At 35.7% G+C, this 25895-nt stretch overlaps 4 protein-coding genes across 5 annotated transcripts; 1 reads left to right on the top strand and 3 right to left on the bottom strand.

The window, feature by feature from the left end:
- Window positions 1-5918: 5918 nt before the first annotated feature.
- On the bottom strand, window positions 5919-10384 carry LOC108820605 (DEAD-box ATP-dependent RNA helicase 28). The gene is made up of 19 exons (XM_018593580.2): window positions 9910-10384; window positions 9641-9829; window positions 9483-9551; window positions 9280-9386; window positions 9110-9188; window positions 8737-8910; window positions 8409-8557; window positions 8230-8325; window positions 8028-8130; window positions 7879-7941; window positions 7733-7794; window positions 7532-7628; window positions 7314-7432; window positions 7199-7241; window positions 7012-7113; window positions 6826-6918; window positions 6617-6736; window positions 6230-6537; window positions 5919-6105 (listed from the first exon to the last, which is right to left on the bottom strand). The coding sequence occupies exons 1-19, from the start codon at window positions 10315-10317 to the stop codon at window positions 6090-6092; spliced, it is 2397 nt and encodes a 798-aa protein (XP_018449082.1). The 5' UTR covers window positions 10318-10384; the 3' UTR covers window positions 5919-6089.
- Window positions 10385-13554: 3170 nt separating this feature from the next.
- On the top strand, window positions 13555-16966 carry LOC108820607 (O-fucosyltransferase 29). 2 transcript variants are annotated; one of them, XM_018593582.2, is made up of 10 exons: window positions 13555-14105; window positions 14172-14262; window positions 14490-14566; window positions 14667-14755; window positions 14876-15065; window positions 15167-15348; window positions 15448-15550; window positions 15634-15962; window positions 16273-16641; window positions 16734-16966. In XM_018593582.2, exons 1-9 carry the CDS (start codon window positions 13851-13853, stop codon window positions 16607-16609), a joined length of 1653 nt encoding a protein of 550 aa, XP_018449084.1. In that variant the 5' UTR covers window positions 13555-13850; the 3' UTR covers window positions 16610-16641; window positions 16734-16966. The 2 variants fall into 2 exon arrangements, with proteins under 2 accessions (XP_018449084.1, XP_018449085.1); XM_018593583.2 differs by having other exon boundaries at window positions 13558-14099.
- Window positions 16967-17202: 236 nt separating this feature from the next.
- LOC108820615 (pheophorbidase-like) lies at window positions 17203-18775 on the bottom strand. The gene is made up of 3 exons (XM_018593594.2): window positions 18300-18775; window positions 17698-17826; window positions 17203-17611 (listed from the first exon to the last, which is right to left on the bottom strand). The coding sequence occupies exons 1-3, from the start codon at window positions 18681-18683 to the stop codon at window positions 17330-17332; spliced, it is 795 nt and encodes a 264-aa protein (XP_018449096.1). The 5' UTR covers window positions 18684-18775; the 3' UTR covers window positions 17203-17329.
- An 848-nt stretch (window positions 18776-19623) lies between these two features.
- LOC130498899 (60S ribosomal protein L15-1) lies at window positions 19624-20981 on the bottom strand. Its single transcript, XM_056992715.1, has 4 exons — window positions 20840-20981; window positions 20517-20683; window positions 20102-20299; window positions 19624-20028 (listed from the first exon to the last, which is right to left on the bottom strand). The coding sequence occupies exons 1-4, from the start codon at window positions 20841-20843 to the stop codon at window positions 19783-19785; spliced, it is 615 nt and encodes a 204-aa protein (XP_056848695.1). The 5' UTR covers window positions 20844-20981; the 3' UTR covers window positions 19624-19782.
- Between the last annotated feature and the right edge of the window lie 4914 nt (window positions 20982-25895).

The following is a 25895-nucleotide window of genomic DNA, read 5'->3' as shown; positions in this document are numbered from 1 at the left end:
CAGTCGTCTCTGGAAAGTAAAAATTTCAATATTTTATTCAAACTAGACGACTTACACGTAAGTCGTCCCAGGTTAGTTTTGTAATTGAAAAATAAAACTTGAAATTTAACTTTCTCCAGACGACTTAACTAAAAGTCGTCCAGCTAGACGACTTAATTTAAGGTCGTCCGGGATAAGCAAGGTTTGGACGACTTAATTGGGAAAAATTCTGGACGACTTTGCTTTCCCCGGACGACTTTAAATTAAGTCTTCTGACGGGACGACTTTATATTATGTCGTCTGGTAAAAGTTAAATTATGAAGTTTTATTTTTCAACTACAAAACTAACCTAAGACGACTTACACGTAAGTCGTCTAGTTTAATAAAATATTGAAATTTTAACTTTCCGAGAGACGACTGAATTATAAGTCGTCCAGAAATAGTCAAAGATCTGACACGATTCGGTCAAATGCAAAACTAGCCTGTTTCTCATAGACGACTTATATATAAGTCGTCTGGACTGTTTTTTTTCACCAAACAAAGCTGGACGACTTAGTTTAAGTCGTCCGTTTGACCAGAAGACTCATCAGTAAGTCTTCTACATACAGATGACTTACTTGTAAGTCTTCTACGCGAACAGATTTTGAAAAAAATTCAAATTCGTACCTTCAACTAGGTGAGATGACTTTGTTTGCACACAGGGTCTTCTCCAACCACCCAGAACCTCAAACGAAAGCAACCGTAAGTCAAAACGAAAGAAATATGGCTCCAAACAATTTTGAATCAAAAGCTTCAGTTTTTTGGATGAATATGGAGAGAAAGTGAAAGAAATGTTGTTTTTAGTTCATAACAATTGAAACAGAGAGAGTGTAAAGAGATTTACGTGCATTAAAGGGCATTAAAAGCTCCAAACAGTTCGTACAAGGTTGTTCCCACTATTCATGGCAGTGGCAATATTGTAAATACTTGAAGAAAATGAGGTTGAGACAGTAAAGAAGCCATTTTCGAAAAAAAAAAAAAAAAGGGTTAATGGCATTTTCGTAGATAAAATGCAGATGTGGGGTTAAAAACTCAAAAAAAAAATGAGTCAAAAGAAAAGGTTAGTTTTCTGTTTGAATTCAAGTTTTGAGTCACTTTTGCAATAAGCCCTTATAAGAAAGAAAACTAAGGTTTTATTTAGCTTCTTAAAGATTAGATTATTTTGTGATAATCATATATTCTTAAAAGTAATTCTTTGGGTTAGTTAGATCTATTATTAATATAGTCTCAGAATCATGTTTAAATTGTGATTCATTCGTGGATGTTTACATTCATAAACTCCATATTCAGTTTAATCCAAAAGATGAAGAGAGATGTATTAAGTCCCACATCTAAAGCTAAATGTGAATGTAGATATTTTCCATCCTTAAATTAGTTTTCAGGTCTGAGATAGTTCTATTACTAATAGATCAAAAGGATAGTTTGAATATTTTTTTAGTGGTTAGCTAATTAGTTGAGATAAAATGCCTCCTCCCACCCAAAACATCTCGTTTAATAACATATTTAACCCAAATAAATTAACTATGAGTCTAATAACGATTTGGTTATATAGAATGGTTTTCCTATAAAATTAAGTATTTGGTTATATAATATAATTTGCTCATTAATATTTGTAATGGAGATGATGTGAAATAGAGTTGTGGAGTGCAAAAACAGTTGGTAGTGAAACGTAAGAGAAAAATAAAAGAGGAGTGTAAGCAAGAAAAGAAAAGAGGAAAGTTGGGAGGCTTTACACGTCACTTTATGTGGGCCCCAACTTCCACTTCCTTTTCCCACGACTTGTGAAGCGTGTGCTCGTTTTCTTTTGTCTGGTTGTACTTGTCCCCATCAAATGCGATCAATTTTTCCTAAAAAAACTTAATTAAGATTATTATTCTAATCCACGGATTAGTTATGAGAAATAGGCTTATAATTTCTGTAAAAAGAAAGACTTCGTATTCGAATTATATAATACTAGGGATATAGCCCCGCGCAAGCGCGGAGTCGTGAATGTCTAAAAGAATTTTCGATTTGTGTTCATGAATTCGACATCTAGCAACATTTCTTTTCAAGAATATGTCAGACAGACCATATATCCACTCAGATTCAACATCTGATACGCTGACCAATTGACATCCTCATTAGCTATCCAGTAAATTTGTAACCTGTATAAATATAAGAAAATCATAATCTATCCCAATTTTGAAACTCCACACAATAGTAAAACTCTTTATTAAACATAGCGCAATAATATATACATACCCAGAAAAATAGTCAATGCGGGATTTTTTAATAGAAATAAAAAATGAATCTCCATGAGCTCCTCTCAGATCTATGCGAACTCTCTCGGTCCGTCCAAAAAATTGTGTTTCTTTTTCATTGGTTTTTCCTGTAGTTATCAGCTGTGTAAACAATTTTGTTCGCCTCCTCCTTGAAACTACCAGTGTGTTCTAATTCAAATTTGAAGTATGAAAAATTAGTGAATCCCTCCATGGCGTACATGTCTCATCGAACAACTTCAGAAAGTAGAATAAAGAACATAGAAAAGTTATACTAATCAAGTTTTCAGTAGGACTATGAAATTATATCAATTTAAGGAGTTTCAATGATATGTGACACCCTTGTTAAAACGCGGGCGAGTTGACGTTTATACGGCCGCATTTGCGCTCAACGGATGGTGAACGTGGCGATTATCACTGATTCGGTTGTTTCAAACAGTAACACGCCTAATTAACCGCCGTGAGCGTTGAATAAGGAAAAGCGGGCATTTAATTGCTTTAACCCGCGTAATCCGTCGCCGTCTCCGTTTCCAAGCGGTGGTCCCATCCAGTTTAATTTCTCCTCAACGGCCGGTCCCTCCGTATCTCTGTCATTGTTTGTCTCAACAGGATCCATTGAAAGAATCTGAGACTGGAAAAAATAAAAAACATTTAACAAGTTTTCTTATATCACATCGCTGTGTCTCATGTGTCTGGGTAGAAAAAGCACTAATCGATTGTAAGAATTGTCAAAAGAAATTGATGCAGATGCTTCATCTAAAAACAATGGCTGACGGCAAACAGAAAAATTTACAGAACTGTGGCTTAGGAAGATGATGAATCAATATACTATATTGCCCTCTATTTTGGCTTAAATAAAAAATCATAAAAAAATACATCGCTATAATTTTGAGGAATCCATTAACTCTACAATGTAAAAGCAATTTTAAATCGCTACACCACATAATATTTTTAACAGGGATGTTAGTTGTGAAAATTGATTTTATACATAAGAAAATGTTAATTTATATTTATAGAATATGAAACTATAGATATATAGCTACTACAACTTAAAATATTAATTTATATGTATAAATACCATTTATACGTATAAAAATACAAAAATTCCTCTCCGCGTACTCTCCGATTTTTTCCCGCTTTTACAATAAATCGTTAGGCCCGTGTATACCGCACGCGTAGCGCCTAGCGAGTTTCCTAACAAGGTGTGACACTGAATAAAACAGTTTAGAGTGTAATGGTTTATCATTGGATGTGAGAGCTAAGCGACAAAGTGGGAAAATCCTATGCCATATTCAAAGACAGTGCAAAAGAATAGACGATTAGGAAGCTTTTTGGGTATGTCTGACGCATCAGCCTCACCTTTTAAAGGTTATGTAGAAACTGAGTGCTATAGGCCGCAAGTTAATTTAAAATGACCCAACAATTATTAATTCATTACATAATCACGTTCGAAACTCACTGCCGAGGGTCGTAAAATCACCGGAAAAACGTAATTCGGACACCAATGATGACAATTTAAACTGACTCAGTTCAAAAACCAAAATTTTTAAAAACTTAGTTTTCACTCATTTCATCCTATAATCGAGTAGTATATTTAAAAATTCATGAAGTTTTCATGAAAATGGCAAAAACGAAGAAACTAATGTATAACTCTTGAAAAGTTATGAGCTGTCGGAGTCAATATTGCAGAAAGTCTAAAAGTATAAAGAAGAAGACGACTTGTAAAAATCATAATTGCCTTTCATTAAATTTAATCATAAAAATACAAAACACACATGTTCTCTATTCGAACCTGGGTTGTGAGCTTCTTTAATAGTAATAGTATAGATAAACCACTGCACTAAGTGATATTTAATGATATTCATATGAATACATACTATTTTAAAACAAAAATATAAAGATGGATCCCACAAACATTTATTAAAATCTGATGTAGACACCTTAAGAAGAGAAGAAAGTGTCTTTTTATATATATGATTTTTTGGGCTTATATATCACTAACATATTTTGAGTGAATTCTATGGTTTAGCAAGCTTAGTTCATAGTATTGATTTACAAGACGGATGATAAGCCGAATCACGTTTAATAGCTTAGAATACTTTCACTCCCACAAAATATTTAGACCTTGTAGTTTAGTTGAGTCTAACATCTATCAAAACCACCAAATTATTAGACAAAAGGATTGGAACTATGGATTTTTTTTTATTATTAATGAATGTTAATTAGTATTTATCAAAAAAATAAGGGTTGCCTGCCTAAAACCCCCTATAGATACATAGACCCTACTTATTCCCCCCTAAACTACGAAGCTCTTTACTAACCCACCCAAACATATACTTTCTCTTCATATATCTCCCTAATCTTTTTTAATCCCCCTCTCTAATCAATTTCAAAATCAAAATCAGAAATAAATTAATTGCGTTTTGTAGACTGCATTCTCTCTCTCCTCTTCATCGTTTTTAATGTCTCTCTCTCCTCTGCATCTTCATTCCTCACTGTCTCTCTCTCCTCTGCATTCTCTTCTCTCAATTCTGTCTCTCTCTTGTAAGCAAAAAAAAATTCTGTCTCTCTCTCTCTTTGTCATCTTCTTCGTCTCTCTCTCTCTCTTTCTCTTCGTTTCTGTTCCCGTGACTCTCTCTCTCTTCGTTTCTGTTCACGTGACTCTCTCTTTCTGGTTGTTTCTTTGACGTGAAGAAAATAGAATAAACCCTAAATCCTAAGTCCAACAGGGATCGATAATTTTATAAAATTTGGGTCGAATTTTTTTTTTAATATTGGGTCGGGTTAATATCGAGTGGGCAATCACTATTTCTTAAACGCTGTTTTTGTTTCATCAATCACGATTTGGGAATTCAATTAGAGAGGGGGTTTTACAAAGATTAGGGGGATATACAAAGAAAAAGTATATGTTTGGGTGGGTTAGTAAAGAGCTTCGTAGTTTAAGGGGAAATAAGTAGGGTCTATGTATCTATAAGGGGTTTTAGGCAGGCAACCCAAAAAATAACTAGTATTCATCAAAATACGTTTTTACACCAAATGCAGTGGAAAATTGAAATTTGTGGTACTACCGTACATATCCAAGAAATTATTTCTTTACGACCAAACCAAAAAATCAGAGCATTCTCAGCTTCTTTACTTCATTCTTGGTCATCATGCTCAGTTTATTTTTAACATTCTTCTCCACCGTTCTCTGAAGAAGTTGCCAGAACGTAAGTGAATCACGTGCCATCTCTTATTTTTCTCTTTCCACACTGCATAGATCGCTCCTTTGCAGCAGGTATCAGATACATAATAGTTTCTCCACCCTATTCTATGGAATGTTACTAAATTCATAACTACATAAACATATATGACTTGCATCTATAAATTTCATGTCGGATCTATCACTAGAGAAAAGAGTTTCTTCTAAGAAAATGACAAAACAATTTTCCAACAAATTAAGAAAAACATGGATAGGTTTCTAAGAAATGTCTCAGAAAAATTAATCCCTAATACGTTCAATTAAATCTTTGACACTTTGTTGGTTTTTATCAACTCCATATACTGGCAACCTTTACATTAGGGAACTAGCTGTGAAGAACTATAATCTTTTTTTTCTTCCCCAAAATTTGTTTATTGAGATAGAAAAAAAAGGTTAAGATCTTCATGAAAGATTATAAAACCATTGGAAAAACAAAATTCGAAAACATTAAATCTCACGTTCTGACCATATTACAATAATAAAAAAAATTGTCTAAACCCAACACCAAAAAATGTTTTTCTTAGTTCTTGTGGCTTGTCGATATATCTCTTGCCTTAGAGATATTCTCTCTTTTACCTACGCTTGTATCTGCATGAGAAGGAAAATGAAACATTTTAACAAACACATTATTATTATTATGTACCATAAATTTAATGATTATACTATTATGAATGAATCTAAGAATCGGTGACTGAAAAAGAAGATTACTCACCGGCCTTTGCTCTTGAAAGAGTTCTTCGACTTGCCCTTAGGTTTCGCTGAAGCCCCGGCTCCGCCTCTGCCTTGTTTCTTGTCGCTCATATCACTCTTGAACAGATCTTTCATCTCTTCATTTCTAGGCTGTGTTTTTGGTTTACTCCGGTTTAGGTTCTTTCTCTTGTCCGGCGTTGGTCTATCCATCTTACCGGAATCAATTGCTCTCTGTTTTGCTTTTACGGCCTTTGCTCGCCTGTAACCAAGATCCACTAGTGTCAATCCTTTCTTCTCTGGATCTTCTTTCTTCTTCTTCTTGTCTTTCCCCTGAAAAACAAACACGTTCATAATCAGTACAATGTTTGATGATCTTATCAAATACAATGTGTATCACTGAGATATTTACTCTTGATCTTCCTCGTTTTTCGTCTTCTCCTTCTTCCTCCTCGTCTTCTTCTTCTTCGTTATCCTCTAGCATCTCTCTGGCAGCTTCAAGCTTTCTACGTTTTTTCCTTGGAAGATTCTTCTGTACTTGCATGATCAAGCGAATTGTAAGTTCCCTAGGAAGAAGATAATGAGAAAAAGATTATTGCAACTGAAAAAGTGAAGACGAACCTCGCGTTCGCGTTTTCTCTTCTCCTTCATCTTGAGGTCCTCTGCTATATCAGCACTAACTAGTTCGTTTCCAGAAGGGTTTCCTGCAGAATCCTGTTTAAAGTATCCAGAGTGATTCAGACAACAACCTCAAGAAAAAATATATTTAAGTTTTGATGATTAAGAATGAAGTAATAAAAATGACACCTTTTCAGCTTTGGCTACGAGTTTCTTCTCCTTCTCTGTCATGAACCAAGTCCTTTTTGGCCGTGCGTATATTTCATCTCTGTGCTCAATCATGTTCTCTGCCTGCCGAAATAAAACCATAATCACCAATCAGAAATCAAGCCAATGACACAACTAATAGAAGTAAAAAATACAGTGCCTGCCTTACCTTTGCAAATTCCATTTCAGCTTTCCTTAGAGCTCGCTCTTCCCTGAAAGCATCTCAAAACTTAAGTATGCAGATCAAAGAACAACGTAATTATTTGATTGGTGTGAAATGGAACCTCTCTAGTCGAATAACAGCAGAGTATTGATCTTCCATTTCATCGATTATCTGAGACCACTTGACGATTGACTGCTCTGGGATGATTCTGCTCTTCAACTTTGAACCCACCTTCTTTGCCTTGTAACCCATGAAACAAATTCAATTACATTGTCACAACTAAAGCGGAAATGAAAATGGGCAACTACAAGATTCTTATATGTCTGAATATTTGCTTACAATGACTTTCAAAAGGGATCGGTCATTGTCAGTCACAAAGGTTACAGCATAACCTTCTCTTCCAGCCCTAGCTGTTCTACCAACTCTGTGAACATAACTGCAAAATAAAAGGAAAAACAAAAAGTATCCTCACATCAGTTAAGATTAAAGCTGAGAGATTTCTAATTCAATTTTATCATACAGAGAATATATCGTAGTTACCTGTCTATTTCACGAGGACAGGCATAATTTATAACAGTTTGGACACCAATAATATCAAGCCCCTAGAATGTTCAAACAAGAGTGTTAGTAAAATAAGTAGACTAACAGTGAATCTGGAAAATAAGTTATTTGCTTCTTATACTTACTCGAGCAGCCACATCGGTCGCAATGAGATAATCAACCTCTTGCTTTCTGAAAAGTTCCAGAGACTGCAAAACAATACCAATAAGCTCTTTCAGAAGGCGAGACAGATGTATTCATGAAGAAAAAAAGATGATGAGTCCAAGTTTCTTACATCAAGACGTTGTGCTTGAGTAAGGTTTCCATGAAGCTCAGCTGCTTTGAGGCCAGCTAGTCCGAATAAAATTTTCAGTCTATGCGCAGCCTGTTTTGTTCCACTGACACAAGAACAGAAAACAAATATGTAAGTGAAATGAAAAAAGGCAAACTTTGGAAGCACTTTATGGTAAGGCATCATATTTGTAGTGAAGTCTAACCTAAAGATGATGACTTTTGATTTAAAAGTTCTTGTGCATAATGAAAGAAGAACAGCTTCCTGATTTGCCTCACGGGTCCTACGTATTCTTACCACCCTACAGTTAAAAGAACGAGTTAGTTGCAAGTCATATGTGATGTATATTCAAGATCATACGCTGATGAGTAAAAGCTGACATACTCTTCGGTCAGGCCTGGAGGCCTTCTAGCTGATGGATCAGCTGAGAGACGCAATGGTTTGTTCAAGGAAAGTTTAACAAGCTCTTTAACTTCTTCAGTCATTGTGGCTGAGAAGAGCATTGTTTGCCTTCTCCTGGGACATAACCGAACCTGTAAGTAGACATGGGCTCATATTTAAAATCAAACAACGAGAACCTAACATAAACTCTCTAGTCAAGTCTGCCGAGTAGAAACTAGCAAAGACAAATTCACAAGAGTTCAATATCATATGTTCACAGGAACCGAAACTATACACATAATAAATGGTAATGAAATAGGAGGATAGATACCAGCTCTTGTATTTCAGTGGCAAATCCAGTCTGTAGAAGACGATCTGCTTCATCGAGAATCAAAACCGCTAGATCATCCAAATCGACAGACATCGAATTACGCAAATGATCTATCATACGTCCAGGAGTAGCGACAACAATATCTGGCATAGACCTCAAAACAACCTCTTGCTCCTGACACAAGAAACGTGAAGGATTTAGCAAGCTTTCTAGTTGCTACCATTCCAATTTTTAAATTGTAAGAGACATTTATTAGAGAGGACTCAAGCTTGCACTCAAACATCAAATAAATGTAAAGTGAGATCTGTATATCTCAAACATTTAAACACAAACGGTTACAACAAATCTGACACCTAAGAGATCATACACATACCCTTACAGAAAGCCCTCCAACAATCAATCCACATTTGATATCAGTAAACTGTGCAAGCTTCTGAATCATACTGTGAATCCTGCAACACGTTCAAAAAAATCCAAATCATCTTCACAGCAACAGGAATAAATAAATAAAAAAAGCTTAAAGGCCAAAGTTATGCTACTTACTGGACAGCCAACTCCCTCGTCGGAGTGAGAATAAGAACCCTAGTAGCAAAGACCCGCTTAGGACGGAACAGCAACCTCTCGAGAGTAGGCAAAGCGAACGCAGCAGTCTAATTACAACATTCCAATAAAAAAAATGAAATCAGCATAATAAAAAACTCCACAAATCTCTAACAGAACCTTGGAGTTATTATTAAAGCTCTCACCTTCCCAGAACCAGTGATTGCACTAGCACAAAGATCACGCCCTGTAAGCGCCAAAGGTATACAAGCTGCCTGCATTTTGCAACATTCACCATTCAGATGAAAACTCTAAAAAATAGCAACAGAAACTAAAAAACCTCAGTGCGAGGGAAGAAAATGACCTGGATAGGAGTAGGTTTCTTGTATCCAAGACTTTCACAAGCTAGAAGCAACGGACGAGAGAGGTTAAGCTGCATGAAAGAGTTGGCATGAAACGAAACTCCATCCACAGTAGAGAAGAACGGCTTGGCAGCAACATTATCTGCAGCTTTCGAATCAGCTGCTTCTTCGTCTTCAGAAAGATACTCCTCCTTCAAAAAAAAAAAGTTCAATTCTCAAGAAAAACAAAATGATTCCATCAATTCAAATAATAAAGATTTAGGGTTTATACTTGTTTGTCAGGTTCAGCCTCGGAGACATCTTCTTCCTCTTCTTCCTCCTCCTCTGTGGAGATAGGAAGGGGACGATGCTTGATAGCTTTTGAGATCTTCTCATCGATGGACGTTGTGTGACGGCGGGCGTGTTCTTCCCCGACGGAGCTCGAGTAAGAAGCGAAATCCCAAGGAGATTGAGCGTCGGTGTTTCCTTTCCTTGTAGTCTTCTCATCTTCTTCTTCTTCGTCGTCGTCGTCGTCATCGTCATCGTCTTCTTCATCCTCAACTTCGCTATCTTCTCCTTCTTCGTCTTCTCGAGCTTTACGATCTTCTGGTGCTACATCCTCCTCGCTACTCTCGTCTTCGTGGTTTAGGAATTCGAGATCGTCGTCGCTAGCCGCGTCGTAGAAGAAGGCTCCGGACATTGCTGCTAGGGTTTTTGAGGTTTTCAGAGCTTTCAGGGAGGCGACGGCCGAGATATAACTAAGAGGAGATTACCTTAACTAGGTCTAGGGAGAAACCGAATCGAACCGATTTGGTTCATTTTTAAACCATTCGAACCAACTTGGTTTCTTCCTTTCCGTTCTAAATCTTGAGTAACTAACCGTCCATATATTGGCTGGGCTTATAGAATTAGATATAATGGGCTTATACTATTATCCTCTTTTCTTTGCCTGTGGTTTTTCTATGTTTTAGTCTTTTAGATGAGCTTATATGAGTAACTGTAATTATTTGAAGAGAGAGAGAGAAAGGAGAGAAAGAAAGTAGATCGCGGTGGTTCTTCTGGCCGACGGCGGTGGACTTATACAGACACGTCGTCGGTCGGGATTTATTGTCGGTATGTTGATAGTTATTCCAGTCCGTTCTCTTTTTTGTCTCCGGCGATGCATCGTCTTGTCGGTGGTCGATCGGCTCTAGCTTCCGTCGTGGTACCTGTTTCAATAAAGGTGGACGGTCGGCTTAAGTTTTCTGCGTCGCAATATCCTGTGGTTGACGGCGGCCTTGTGTTTTGTTATGTTTGTAGCTCTGCGGTTGTATTTTTTTATGTTTGTAGGCTCTGGCGTGGGTGATGGATTTGTAGTCGGAGGAGTATTGAAGCTCTCCAATGGTATGTGGTGATGATAAATGGTGATGGTTCACGCAAAGTTTTCTTCTTGGTGATTGAGATGAACGGTGGTGGTTGAGATCTCGTACATGCGATTGAATCTTGTCGACTAGGAAAACACCTGAGTTGAAGATGTTTGCGGTGAAGAATGTGTGGAGCTATTGAGCTCAGGCGAGTCTTGGTGAATCGCCGGTCGTTTATCCGGTGGTGGATCGAAGTGTCTGTGCGTGCGGCTGCTGTGCTCGCAGTGACAGAGATCGAAGGCTTCTAGGGTTTCCTTAGATGTTTTTCTGGGTCTTGTTTTGTGGGTTTTAATGTCTGTAACTTTTGGCCCTGCTCTGTTTGTCTGTAACTTGGTGGGCTTGGCCCTTAATCTAATAAAATCTTGACGGGAAAAAAAAAAGATGAGCTTATATGAAATTTAGCCTCGTAGATATTTTTAAAGTTAGGTTCGGATTCAGTTTAAATTTTCTTAGGTTTGGTTTCTTTTGGATGATATACTAACACATCCCAAACCTGGTTGTTCCATATTAGATTTTGTTTAGTTTGGTTTAGTTTAGCTTTCGGCTATCCAAATATTTGTTTGTGACTCGAAAATGTACATTTAGTTCTTAAGCTCATGAAAAGGATCTGAATAGTGAAAGAACAAGAATCAGTATCATGAAAAGATAGAGTAAGCACATCAGTGCCGGCTTTGGGGTAGTGCCCAAGGTGCAAGAGCACAGAGTCCACATCTTTTCACCAAATTTTTTTATTGTTTTAGGGTCCAAAATTCTGAAATTTTTTAAAATCAAGGGTCCAAATTTTTAAATCAATCATTAATATTAGGAGAAATTTTTTATATAGCACAAGGTCCACTAACGTTTTGAGCCGGGCCTGAAGCACATAGCTCCAAAAGGCTACACAAAAAGTCTATTTGAAGGCAAATGGCATATGAGCTCACGAGATAATGTTAAAAAGTCGAAACTATTGAGTATCTAGCTTAAACCCAAAAGTACAAACTCTCAGTAATAAAAGCTGCATAGAAGAGGTGTAAACCCAAAGTAGAAAGGAGAGAAACCTTGGGAAAGGAGGCGATTGACGGCTTCATTAGGATCTATGTTACTGTCTTTGAACCAATGCCGGTTCTTGGCATGTGCCAGAGGAGCAATAGCACAGTGTCCACTTTTTTGACCAAAAAATTTCTTTATATTTAAGGTCCATTTTTGGAGAGAAAAAACCCTTAAAAATCAACTAATGTACCACTGTTGTACATGGTCCATCATACATATGAACCGGGCCTGCTTTAAACAATGCATAGTTTTCTTCTTCTGGACAGTTCACAAACTCTTTTAAATTTTGTATCATCTTCCTTGACTCTGTCAGGATATCCTGTTATAGCTTTTCTCTCTCTCTCTGAACAAAAAAAATATTGCTAACATAAAATATATTGTTAAAGTTTTATAGTGTAATATGTGTATAGTTGTAATGATTTGTATACAAAATTACATTTTATATATATATATATATATATACTGCTCAAAATCAAATTTCCAATTTTTCTAGTAGTATTTTGACTTGCTTTAAGTTTAGGGATATTGTGTTTTAATATTTGATTTGATCAGAAACATTACAGATACTCGATGTTTTGATCGAAATAGATCAAATCAAATTTTACTAATCATATGCTAGCTCTATCTAGTTGTTCTCCACTGTTCTTAAACAATTGAGTATTTGTTGTTATAAAAACTACATTTGACTTTCCTTTGGTTGTGATAGTGCGGCACCAATATTCTGACAAAACGAATTATATTCACCCTAATTAATTGCTACCTTAATTAATCATTGCGTTACGTAACGTGACCATATTAATTAAGCTACATATCAGGAAGTTGATCAGTGGTCCTATCATGAAACTAAATAAAACCAGCTTGATATATATACTATAAAAAGCCAAGTTGGTGTTGAAATCGGTTTAATATCTTAGTTTTAATTATGTACATAGAGTTGTTTCAATTTAGTTTGGTCTGGTTATCGAGTGATCATAACTTGCCGGTGGGTTTGCAACGAACGCGTGGGATGATACTGTGTATCACGTGACCCAGTAGCGGTCCTGACATGGGAAAGACCACAAGCAATTTTCTAAAACTTGGCCTATTTTGTATATTTTTAACTAAAGTATCATACATATATATCAATAATTTGCTTTAAAAAGGCTGGTTTTTTCAAGTTTTTTTGGATGGGCTGGAAGCTGGTGCTTGTTATGCTTCCCCTCAGGGCCGACACTGCGTGACCCCATTACAACCATCTTTAAATTCACTACTGATTTTCCAGAATCTAATGTACATTTGTGCTTTCTTCTTCTTCAATCTATTTTCGTTATGTTTCCAAAAAGCCATAAATGAAGAAAATATCAATTTCGGGTGGAGTATAAACCGGTTTAGTATCTAAATCTTATATGGTCGGTCAATATCAATTTCGGGTGTGATTGTGAATTTGTGATTAGATTACCGTGATTTATATAGTTAACTAATTTATTTAGTTCAGGTGATTCTCTTAATTGAATTCTCAAGAATAAATACTTTGCTCGCTTTGCAAAGAAAAAAAAAAAGGAAAGAAATACTTTGCTCGCTTTCTAGAAAAATAAAAATACTTTGCTCGGACAAAAAGGCTTACGCGACGCCTCCACTGTCTTTTCTCCGTCTTCTCACACCATTTCGCAAATTCTCAAAAACTTTACACAACACTTTTTCTCGCTTTCTCAACACCCTAAATCCTCCCGATCTATTACAACCTCCGATCAGAAAACATTCCCCCCCCCCCGGCGGCGGAGGATGTCGTTTGAGTAATGGTGTGAGAAGTGATTTGTAATCAATGGGCGTAGTAGCTGAGGCGTGGAGGCCGCCGCCTCAGCTCAACAAGAGCGGCGGCGGCGGCGGCGGGGGGTTATGGAAGTGGTGGAGATCTTTGTTGTCGGGTGGTGGTCAGCACAAGAGAAGCGTAATGTGGTGGAAATGGGTTTGCGGTTTCATGCTTTTCTCCTTAGCTGTCATCTCTCTCTTCACCGGTCATGTTGTCTCCCACCTCGAGTGGGCCCAGCAACTAAGCAAACGCAGCTTACTTGTATGGGTATCCCCCTTTCTTTTACTTGCACTGAGATCTGTTTCTTGTACTAAGATTTGGATATATGTTCAGGATATGAGCCGTAAGGAACCAATTGATGTGTGGAAGTCAAAGTATTCTAAGTTCTTCTATGGATGCAGTGACAGAGGAAATAACTTCCCACGTAAGTGTTTACTACTTTCCAATTTGGTATTTGGATTCTAGTTGGAGAAAGTTTATGACTTTATTGAGATACTAGCAAGCAAATTTGGCTTTGCCCTCTTTTTGAGTTTTGGGTATAAGTGCTTCCTGGCAACATGCTAGGTTTGGGAATCTGTTGATGTACAAGTAAAGCAGCCTCCTCTCACATTTGCTTCTTTTTTTTTCATCTTGTTTGTTGGGCATGTGCAGCTGCTGTTCAGGAGCATAAGTCTAATGGGTATTTGCTGATTGCAGCTAGTGGTGGTCTCAACCAGCAAAGAACAGGAGTAAGTGTCCCTTATATCTCTCAACAATACAATAGAGTGTATTGTTCATTATCTGTTCCAAGTTACATGTTTTGAAACTGAATGTTATCTTTATGAGCAGATAACAGATGCAGTGGTTGTTGCACGGATTCTTAATGCTACTCTAGTTGTACCTGAGTTGGATCACCATTCTTATTGGAAAGATGACAGGTAACACCAAGTTTCTTTTTTTGGCAAAATGAACAATGTTTAATGAATGCAAACATATCTGAATTTGTTTGGAAACACAAACATTTTAGTGAAAAGGTTGCTTTTGTTTACTGTGTGCAGTGACTTTAATGACGTTTTTGACGTTAACTGGTTCATCTCTTCCCTCGCAAAAGATGTGACTATAGTAAAGAGAGTTCCTGACAGAGTCATGCGCTCCATGGAGAAACCTCCTTACACCATGCGTGTGCCTCGGAAGTCTACTCCTGAGTATTATCTCGACCAAGTTTTGCCAATTCTCTCGCGGAGACATGTAAGACTCTGTTTCACCTAGTAGCCCCCCACCAAAAGTTCTATACTTTTGTTTCAATTTTGTACGGTCAGAGCTTGTTCATGTTTCTTGAAATCTTGCAGGTGTTACAATTGACGAAATTTGACTACAGACTAGCAAATGATCTAGACGAAGAGATGCAAAAGCTGCGCTGCAGGGTCAACTATAACGCTTTAAGATTCACAAAGCGCATACAGTCAGTAGGAATGAAAGTGGTCAAGAGGATGAGAAAGATGGCCAAACGTTTTATAGCTGTCCACTTGAGGTTCTCCCATTTTAATAAACAATCCATTTTTAGATTAGTGGTCTTTCCTTGATGTGATATAAGCATGACGTCTGCATCTTCATGCTATGTACATTGCAGGTTTGAGCCTGACATGCTAGCCTTCTCTGGTTGTGACTTTGGCGGTGGTGAAAAAGAGAGAGCTGAGCTGGCAGAGATAAGAAAACGATGGGACACATTGCCTGTGAGTGCACCAATCCCTTCTCCATAGCTTTCTTAAAATCCCACTAGGAGATGCAAACATCTCACTAAGGCAAACCACTGCAGGATCTGGACCCTCTAGAAGAAAGAAAGCGTGGGAAATGCCCACTCACCCCACATGAAGTGGGCTTAATGCTGCGTGCACTCGGTTTCGCCAATGACACATACATCTATGTTGCTTCTGGAGAGATATATGGTGGTGAAAAGACACTGAGACCACTCAGAGAGCTGTTTCCAAACTTTTACACCAAGGAAATGCTTACCAATGATGAGCTCAAGCCTTTGCTTCCCTATTCTTCACGCCTTGCTGCCATTGACTACATAGTCAGCGACGAAAGTGATGTCTTTATTACTAACAATAATGGAAATATGGCCAAGATTCTTGCAGGTCGAAGGTAACACACCTCCCTACTTGTTCCCATTAGAGCTCTTGTGTTAACACATACTCTCCCTGTTCCTTTAAGATAAATGTTTTAGAAAAAAAGAGTCGTTGTAAACTTCAAGAAAATTAATTGACTTAAATTGAATTAGTGTTGGTTAAAAGTTATTGAAAATTGACAAAACAGAGAAAATGATACATTTATTATAGTGATTTAATGTGTTTTTTTAATAGTCTGAAAATTCAAAAAAAATCACAAAGAATGGAGTATATTATTATTAATCTATCAGAAATGAGAATGATCACTTTTGAGTATGTGATTGCAGGAGGTACATGGGGCATAAGAGGACCATAAGGCCAAATGCGAAGAAGCTTAGTGCTTTGTTCATGGACCGGGAAAAGATGGAGTGGCACACCTTCGCCAAGAAAGTGAAATCTTGTCAGAGGGGATTCATGGGTGATCCTGATGAGTTCAAACCAGGACGCGGTGAGTTCCACGAGTACCCGCAAGCTTGCATTTGTCAGAGACCCTTCTCTTACGACAAAGCCTCAACGGATGATGATGATGAAGACATACCAGAAGAGGTGCACAACAACACCAGCTCTGGACATGGACATTTGTCTTCAGTAGACAATGAGCGTGACGAAGTCTTCCCAGACTAGTTGATTGGTTCGCTGGATTTTACTGTAACCAGGTAGGTTAAAAATACAAACTTTGAAGTAGAATAATAACATGAGACCATAAGAATCTACATGATTTTAATTAGAAGTGTTTATGTTGTTTCAGCTGTTGTAAGGAGGTTGATCAACAACAACATGTAGAGGAGAGAGGTATAGGAGCTTCCCCATGTAGCTACTTGTTGCTTGAAAGTGTTTATAGATACTTCTATCAAATAGGCATATACATAAGTCACCTCTCTGTCTTTGCTTCTTTCTGGTTTTGAAAAACGCCAACTAAAGTATCTCTGGTCTTGTATTTTGTCTTATATTATTACCTCAAATCTAGATTTTTTTTTGGTCTTCAACTGATTGTTTTTTTTCTTTTGTATTTCCTAGATTTACTGAAGTGTAAAATCAAGTTTTTTTCTCTGACCCCTAACATTTTTTTTGTTTGTATTTTTTTTCTTTTGAATCAAAGAAACATGTTGGATTTGTCAATTCAAGTTTGATTATTTTATTTTGGTCCTATCTCAAGAGTCTTTGGAAGCACTCTGATATGGTTTGTTTCAAGCTTATTTAAACTCAAATGAGGCACATACAAAACTAGAAACTACTTGATAAAATCATAATCTCAATTCTCAAATCATTCCTACCACTCAAACAACAAGAAGATCGATAGTGTAGTGAGGGCGGGACATGTTCAAACCAAAAATGAGTTTTAAATTATAGTTGAAGAGAAAATATAGCACGGAGGAGACAAGTGAACAAGGTAGTTGGAACAGAGAAGAAAGCAGAATGGTCACTCTCCTCCAGTGTATACAACTGAGATGGTGGCCACTTCTCCATCATACGGTCCTGGAGTATAGGGTAACATAGGTTATCTTTACCAGTCTTGATGTAAACTCGAGGAACTTTCTCAGCTTCAGGGTTTGGAGGCAGCTGATCAATACCTCGCAAAGCCCTTACTGGACAAGGTCGCAACAGCTTAGATGCCAAAACTACATCCTACCAACAAGGCAACAACCATATATATATTTGATGACCTCATTGTAATTACTGAAACTGATTAGAGAAGTAAGTAAGAGAGTAACCTCAAGAGGGCTTTGGCTATAGAAATAATGCCGTCTATATTCCTCTTTCATTTGCGCACTAGTGGGTGGCTTATCAGCGCCTTCACCGTATGTAAACTCCCATATGTCTTCTTCTTCTCCCACAGACATCTTTAAATTACCACGAGAGTTTAATACATATAGTACAACTATGTCACTATCAAAACCAGTGTTCTTAAGTTTCAGCTTAAACTATTTCCAATGATTTACTCTATCTTTTTTAAATGAGTAACTCTATAATAGAATTGATTTATACTCCAAAAGTATTTTATAATGAAAAATAGAGTGATTGACCAAAAAAATAGAATAATATTGAAGCATATTTACTCTAAACTTTATTTTAGAATAAAAAAATGAAATGAGTTTTCTAAACCGAGTTCTTCTTTTACAAATCAGTCTAGACGGTACCTAAACACTTATCCTTACAATAAGCTAACTACCACCTAACCATTTTTTGAACAGTGATTGAAACCAATTAGGACCACCCAAGGCAAATGTTTTTTTAGTGATTAGAAGGTTATGTGTACATATATACCCTCTTGAATTAACTTTCACCATGATAAGTCAAGAAAAGAGTCACTCACGGTGGAATGAGGAGAAGACGTGGATCCGGGTTGAACCATATCAGCTACGAGGTAAACGGTCATGGAGATTTTGTCTGTGAACTTGCAGAGAGCTTCGGTGACACTTGCTCCGCCTATGCTATGTCCCACAAGTATGATCTTGTGGTGATGAGGTATGTCGGAGAGGAGAGAGAAGAGAGGACGGTTATAGCGGTCGAAGTCGAAGACGGTGTTAGCGTCGGTGAGGTTGATTCCAGCGCTGGTGAGGTCGACGGTGGTGGCTTTGAATCCGGCGGAGAGAAGAAGAGTGGTGAGTTTATACCAACACCAAGCACCGTGGCTGGCTCCGTGAACGAGTACAAAGTGAATTATGGGCTCATCATCACCAGCGTCTCTTCCTCCCATGGCAGTCTCTCACACACTCTCTCTATACGTTTGAAGTTAAGTTTAGTCCACTTAATTTTAACACCCAAAAGTGAACGTGGTTTGGTTCACATCTTGGAGATAACGATTCCAATATACGGTCCATCCTGTTTCTCCGACCCGTGGGACCAAACTAAATCGTCTCTCGTATAAAAAAATTTCGTCAAAGAAAAAAGTGTTAAATATGGAAACTATAGATAATAGGCTGAATAAGTTTTCTATTAGTGATGTGTACAACGTATTTACAAAGTAGGTAGGTTTAAAGAGTAGACTAATGTATTTACAAAGAGATACTTTTAGTATATGATATTTCCTTAACACCAAAACAAACATACATAATGAACGTTACAAAAGATTATGTTTATGAAGTGAACTTGAAAAAGAATAATAAAAAAAAATCTAATAATACATGAATACTAAAAATATTAAAAATATTTCCTCTATTTAAAATTAAAAGATGTTTTTATGTTCTCAAATATATTAAAATAAAACAATTAATTAATGAATACATCATTTTTTTTTAAGTAATATTTTTTTACTAACTTTAAATTGATAGTGATTCGGTAAAAAAAGTTTTAATTAAAATTTATCATTATTAATTAATAGAAAAATAATTTGATGAATAATAATAATCTTTTAAAGACATTTATGAGGCAGTAGGGATCCAAAAAATATTAGGGTCATTTTAATTAGGTTTCGGCTCATTAAGAAATTGTAGTAAGGATAAAAAATTGATTCTAAAACCGAGTTTTTTTTCTCTACTAATTTACATACAGTAATTATTAAAGTTTATCGAGTTTTATGGAACAGTATTACAAAGTATTAGTAAATGATAATTATCAAATGCGAATTGGGTTGGTTAACAAGAGCATCACGATCAAATCTAAGTTAACTAACGATGAAAGATTAAGCAAAAAGCAAATATAAAGGTATTCGTTTAAAACCATAATCCGAAGGCAATTGTATAGTCTCCAAAATTTGCAAAAACAAAAAGTCATCACGGAATAGATAAAACAGCAACAACATGAAACCTAAACGAAGAGTGAAGATAGCAGCAGAAACAATGATAGCAAAAGAGCAATCAACGGTAACGACGAAGGGAGAGAGAGTTGTTCTTCTTCCAGGTTGCTCTGCGAGACGGGCGGTTCTTGTGGTTGTTGTGACCTTTTCCGCGCAGTCCTCTGTTCTTCTTTCCCTCGGACGTAAGTCCTCTGAGCTCACGGTGTTTGTGAACCGGGTTGCAGATCCAGTTGATCCTCGGGTCGTTACGCACTGCGTTGTGTGCCGGGTCAACCAAGATGATCTCGTAGTACTTGTAGGTCGAATCCTAATTTCAAGAAATTGAAATAAGTTAATAATGTCTTTAGAGTAGACATGAGAGATAGAGAGAGAGTAGTTACCTCGTTGAGCCAGTAGGAGTTGACGACTCTGAGGCCGCCCAGTTTCCTTCCAGCACGCTCCTCGGCAACAGAACGCTTGCTCCTCTGGAACTTGAGTTGGGTGACTCCCTGGTTTGTGGGCTTACCATACACAATACCCTTTGGCACTGGCCTCTTGCGTCCACCACGTCTCACACGGACACGGTACACCACAAATCCCTGTATTAGTGACAATAGTATGTTTTATGTACCAATCAGAACAAGAGCTAGATTTTCAGACATGTGTTTGTTTCAAGAAACACAATAAAAATCAAAACCAAGCAAATTAAAGCAACATCATACAATGATAGCACATCCGTTTCAGACAAGTACTAATTATCTACACTCCAAGATCTCATTTTACCAATAAAGTCAAGTTTTATGGGGAAAACATTACTTGTTTGGCCTTGTAGCCCAAACGACGAGCCTTATCGGGACGAGTAGGCCTGACGAGACGGACAATGGAAGGCTGCTGTCTGTACTCCCAGCACCTAACCCTCTGCACGAACCTCATGACATCGGACTGTTTCTTCCTCCATAGCTCAGACACATACTTGTAAGCACCTAGCGTTCACCACAATCAAATCGAAATTATTAAATTAGTTCGTAACAACAGATCCATAACACAAACATCATCTGAAGTTTGAAAGAGAGACGCTAAATCGATCTAAAGGGCGAGGAGAGTGGATCTAAAGGAGAGATGAGAAGAAGGATTTTTACCCATTTTCCAAGTTTTCGCAGAGCCGCACAACAAAAGGGTTTGCCCCTCTTGGCTTTAAAGAAAAGGACTAGGGTTTTAAAGAAACTGGGCTTACTGATTATATATATAAAAGCCCATTCTGTATGGGTTTGAAAGTTTGGATTAAACCTTATAAAGCAACAAGTACTAGCTAAACGACTGATTAGAATTAGGCCTAAGAGTTCGGTGTCTCATTCGGTATTGGTTTGGGTAAATCGGATTTTCGGATTTTCGGTGCTAAGCTCAAAAGTCCCATTCGGATTTTACTAATTATTGGATCGGATTCGGTTCGGTTCTTTCCGAGTTCGGTTCGGATCAGATGTAGCTGATGTTTAAATTGTCTAAAAAAAAAATTTAAAACTTCAAAAACTGACAATTCTTTTTTCAAAATCTATAAATCATTTACAAATCTAATTTAAACTATCAAAATTAGCTAAAAGTATTCAAAATAAAAAATAACGAAAACTACAAAAATATTTTTAATACTCTAAAATATCTAAATCACCTTAAAATATATAAAAATATTAACATATTTAACTAATTTCGGATATTTTCGGATCCTAGTTCGGATTTCAGTTCGGTTCGGGTTATAACCAAACACCAAAGTACTAAGCTCATAGGTCCCATTCGAATATTTTTGTATATCAGTTCGGATTCGGTTTCGATTTTTCCGGTTCGGGTTTAAGTAGGTAGTTCGGGTTGAGTTAAAAACGTCCAGGCCTAATTAAAATAATCTGTGTCTTGGCTAGGTATGGGCTTTCCGGAGTCTTGGTTTCGGAACGGTTGATTATCGAATAATCTGTTTCTTATATTCATAAGTTTTATTTGGTTTTAAAAGTTATCGAATTCGGTTTGGTTCTTTTGCGGGTTCGGTTCGGATTGGATTGTAACCAATATTTAAAATCGTTTAAAAATATATTTTTAAAACCTGAAATTTAACCAAACTTTTTTTTTAAATATATATATTATTCAAATTTAATTAAAAAAATAGTTAAACTATGTAAATTAACTAAAACTATTCAAAATAACAAATAAAATAAACTACAAAAATCTTTCGAATACTATAAATATCTAAATTATCTTAACATATATAAAAAACATTAATATATGTAACTAATTTTGGATATCTTCGAATGCTATTTAGGATTTCGGTTCGGTTATAATCAAATCTCAAAATACTAAGTTCATAAATCGAGTTCATATATTAATGTATAACGATTCGAATCCCCAGTTTTGCCAACGTCTAGTCTTGGGAGATGTTGGTGTTGCAAAATGTAGTTTTTGCCAGCATTTTTTCAAGACTATATTTCTGCTGAGTTTCGGTTTCCAGTGTTTTTATGTTGTTTTAAGATTATTATTATGGCAACAACTACAGAGAGAATAGCTATTATGAACTATTATTTTTTTTTTTTTTTTTTTTTTTTTTTTTTTTTTTTTTGTTTAACCTGGGGGTATCCCGGACCGAGGCCCAGACTAATCCCCAAGGGGAGGTGCAGCCCACGGATGGACCCTCTCTCCGGGTTTTCAAATGGGCCGAAAGCATGGCCCATATCCGCGTGGCCACAAGTCAGGGTAATCTGAGTGGTAACGGATTCGAACTCAGGTCCCTTAGGGATCCTGGAACGCCATGTACCACCCGACCACTGACTCGTGGTTAATTATGAACTATTATTGGAATTAAAAAGTAAAAAGAAGAAGAAGAAAATCATCATTACTAATTTGAAACAATGTAGCGTTGAATTTAAGGAGTACAAACTCAATGGCAAATTTTGATAGAAGTTTTTTGATAAACACCAGAACAAGCAAAGGAGAAACTAAGAATCCAAGACCCATGCAAATCCGGTCCGAAGATCGTTGCCGTAATCAGCCGCCTCCGGAGATCTCGTTCACGCCTCTCCGCTTGGCATTTCAAGACTCTTACCTGGAATTGATTTTTGGATCACTGTTTTAATTTTGATTTAATATGTTATTATGTGTTGTTTTATTGGCTATTTAATATCAACGTTTTGGATTTTAAATATTTTAATTTTAATTTATAGTATAAAATTTTAATTCTGTAATTTATTTTATATTTTGATCACGAGTTTGCTCATTTAACTCATGATCTAGATGCTTAAGTTTGAGTTTATATATTGAAACTCATATAATAAATGAGGTTAGATGAACTAGCTTACGAAAGACCCGAACTCACTATGAACGAAGTTGAGTTGAGGCTACCTCATTTTGACACCTCTATCATTGTCCCACTAACAATAGTTTTAGGAGGCCCAAATAAATATATTTTTGTTTTGAAACACAAGGGGCCAAATCAATATTTAATGAAATTACATATATATATATATATATATATATATTAATTTTAATGTCAATATAATTTTTATATAGTATATTTATGTATAGTAAAATTATTGTAAGAATTCTATTTTATAAGTTAGTCGGTAATATTTGATTTTAAATATCTAATCAGTCATTTTAATAACATGGTTAACTTCGTTTTTATGTACATAAAAAATTCTAACAAACATGTATATGTATAGTAATCATAGTTTCTTTTTCTGTCAGTAACCATAGTTTCGTATTATTTATTTATCTATCTTCAAATATTTTAAGTTGATGAAAAATATATTATAAGTTATAAGAGTAATTTATTTGTTATATCATGTAAATCATTTTTTAAAGAAAAAATGTATAAATAAAAATTTGTTCATTAAAAATATATAAATAATAGGAAAATAACTTCATTCTGCTTATTTAATTCAATTGTAGTTATAAGAAAATCTATGCGACTTATTGTTATAGTCAAACAAGAAAAAAATAGAAAGATAGTAAATAATTATGTTATTAAATTTTATAATAATTATTTTTTACAACAATAATTAGATAAATATATAATTTCTAAAATTATTTTTATTTTATACTAAGTTAATGCTAATTTTAGTTAAAATTAAATTCAAAATTTTAAACATTTGTATTTTAATTTATTTATTGGCCTGCCTATAAGGCCGGTTTACCCTAGTTATAAATGTATTTTTGTAGTTTGTATTAAAATTTAATTTTTGCTAGTTCAAACTATGAATATAAAAATATCCCAAAACAAAGATTTGGCATTTATTTACAAATTTAAGATGGAAGCTAACTTCTACAACTATAAAAATGAAAAAACTACTTTTTTTTTTTTTTGTCATCGACTTTTACAGACTCAAAACGACTCTGTAAACCAAACAGGTAACTCTGCATCCATATGCACGACAAAGGTCGGTTGATTCCTAGCACTTCTGGCGAGGCTGTCGGCCTTTTGATTCTTCGTGCGAGATACATAAATAATATCTGAACTATGAAAGTTTCCTTTCAAAGTCTCGATATCTGCTAAATAGGTTGCAAAAGCAGGCCATTCTTCTGGTTCCGAAACCATCTTCACCAATTGAGAACAATCTGTCGCAAATATAACCCTGTACTGTCTCAGATTCCGCATACACTCCATTGCCCATATTAAAGCTTCTATCTCTGAGTGGAGAGGAGATAGGGAAGCCCTAACATTCCGTGCTCCCATAAGACCATCATATCCCTCAAGTATACTATGCCATCCCTGTCCCGAGAATATTTCCTTATCCTTCCAGGATCCATCAATAAAACACCACCGTCCTGGAATGGACGGAAGATCCGAATTTTGTTGACCTACTACTGGTGTAGGGATAATTTGTGCCTCCTTCCAAAGTTTTGATTCTGTGTCTGCTAGTTTTATGGTATCCATAGGTTCAACGTCCAAATTGCTAAAAACCTTATTATTCCTTGCTTTCCAAATATACCATAATATCCAAGCAAACCGATGATCCTCTAATTTTGGAAGAACTCTCCAAAATAAATAATCCATATTAGTGAATATAGACTCTGTGGGGAAAAAGGAATGATTAGATGGGATCAGGGATAGGGCCCAAACCTGACGCGCTGGAGGACATTCAAAAAATACATGATTAATTGATTCCTCTGGAGCTCCACATCTATCACAATATAAGTCCCCGGATAATCCTCGTGAGTGTAAGTTCTTCCTTACCGAAATAACTACTTTTTAATAAATTATTAATAAATTATTTCTTATATAAATTTAATAAATTATTTCTTATATAAATTTTAATAAACTACTTTTTAATAAATTACTTTTAATAAATTATTTCTTATATAAATTTTAAATATAGTGCATATCAAAAAATTTCATAGCTTAAACTTCAACCTACGTATTTAAAAATAAAACAAACTATATAAATTTAATATAAACTATGCACAAGACTTTCAAAATATTAGGTAGAATATATTTTTCATTAAAGAAAATCTTTGTAAACCCAAAATAATTCCGTGCATTTAAATTTTAAAAATTATATTAAACTTTGACAACATATTTTCTTTATTTATTTCAACTTTACATAAAAATATATAAAAACACAATTTAAACATTTTTGTAACAAATTAGAGTTACGACATATGATAAAATTACAGCAAAATTAAAATTAATAAGTATTTAAATATCTAACGTAAATATTGAAACTAAATTTTAAATCTAAAAAAATAATCAAATTGGATTACAATATTTTGTCATCCATCGGTATAGTCGGTATTTTTGGGATCTAGCGATTTTAGCTGGTTTTATTAAATTTTTAAATAACTGATATTTTTTAAAACTAAACTAGATTACATATCAGATCAGCAGATTTACCGTTTTTACTGCAGATCCGGGCTGGGGTTATAAATGCAAAAATGTTTTACATAGATAACTTTTCACGAATTAGTAAAACATGTGTAATGTTGCTAACTAAATGGATGTGCTTCAGATATTATATACGCTTTAATGTGGCATAGCGTGCTTACAGTTTTTTTTTTTTTTTTTTGAAACTGGCTTTCAATATAAAAGAGCAAAAGAAACAAAATGTTTACAAGCCTAACAGGCCTTAATGATCTTACACAACCCATAGTTTAAAACTCATAGTTAGAAACTTCATTTAGAATAGCCCATAGTTAGCCCAGACCCAGTTGTAATGTCTTTGA

This window comes from Raphanus sativus, chromosome 8 (assembly GCF_000801105.2).
Source record: "Raphanus sativus cultivar WK10039 chromosome 8, ASM80110v3, whole genome shotgun sequence".
In the NCBI taxonomy this organism is placed as follows: Eukaryota; Viridiplantae; Streptophyta; class Magnoliopsida; order Brassicales; family Brassicaceae; genus Raphanus; species Raphanus sativus.
This window is presented reverse-complemented; position numbering and strand designations above follow the sequence as displayed.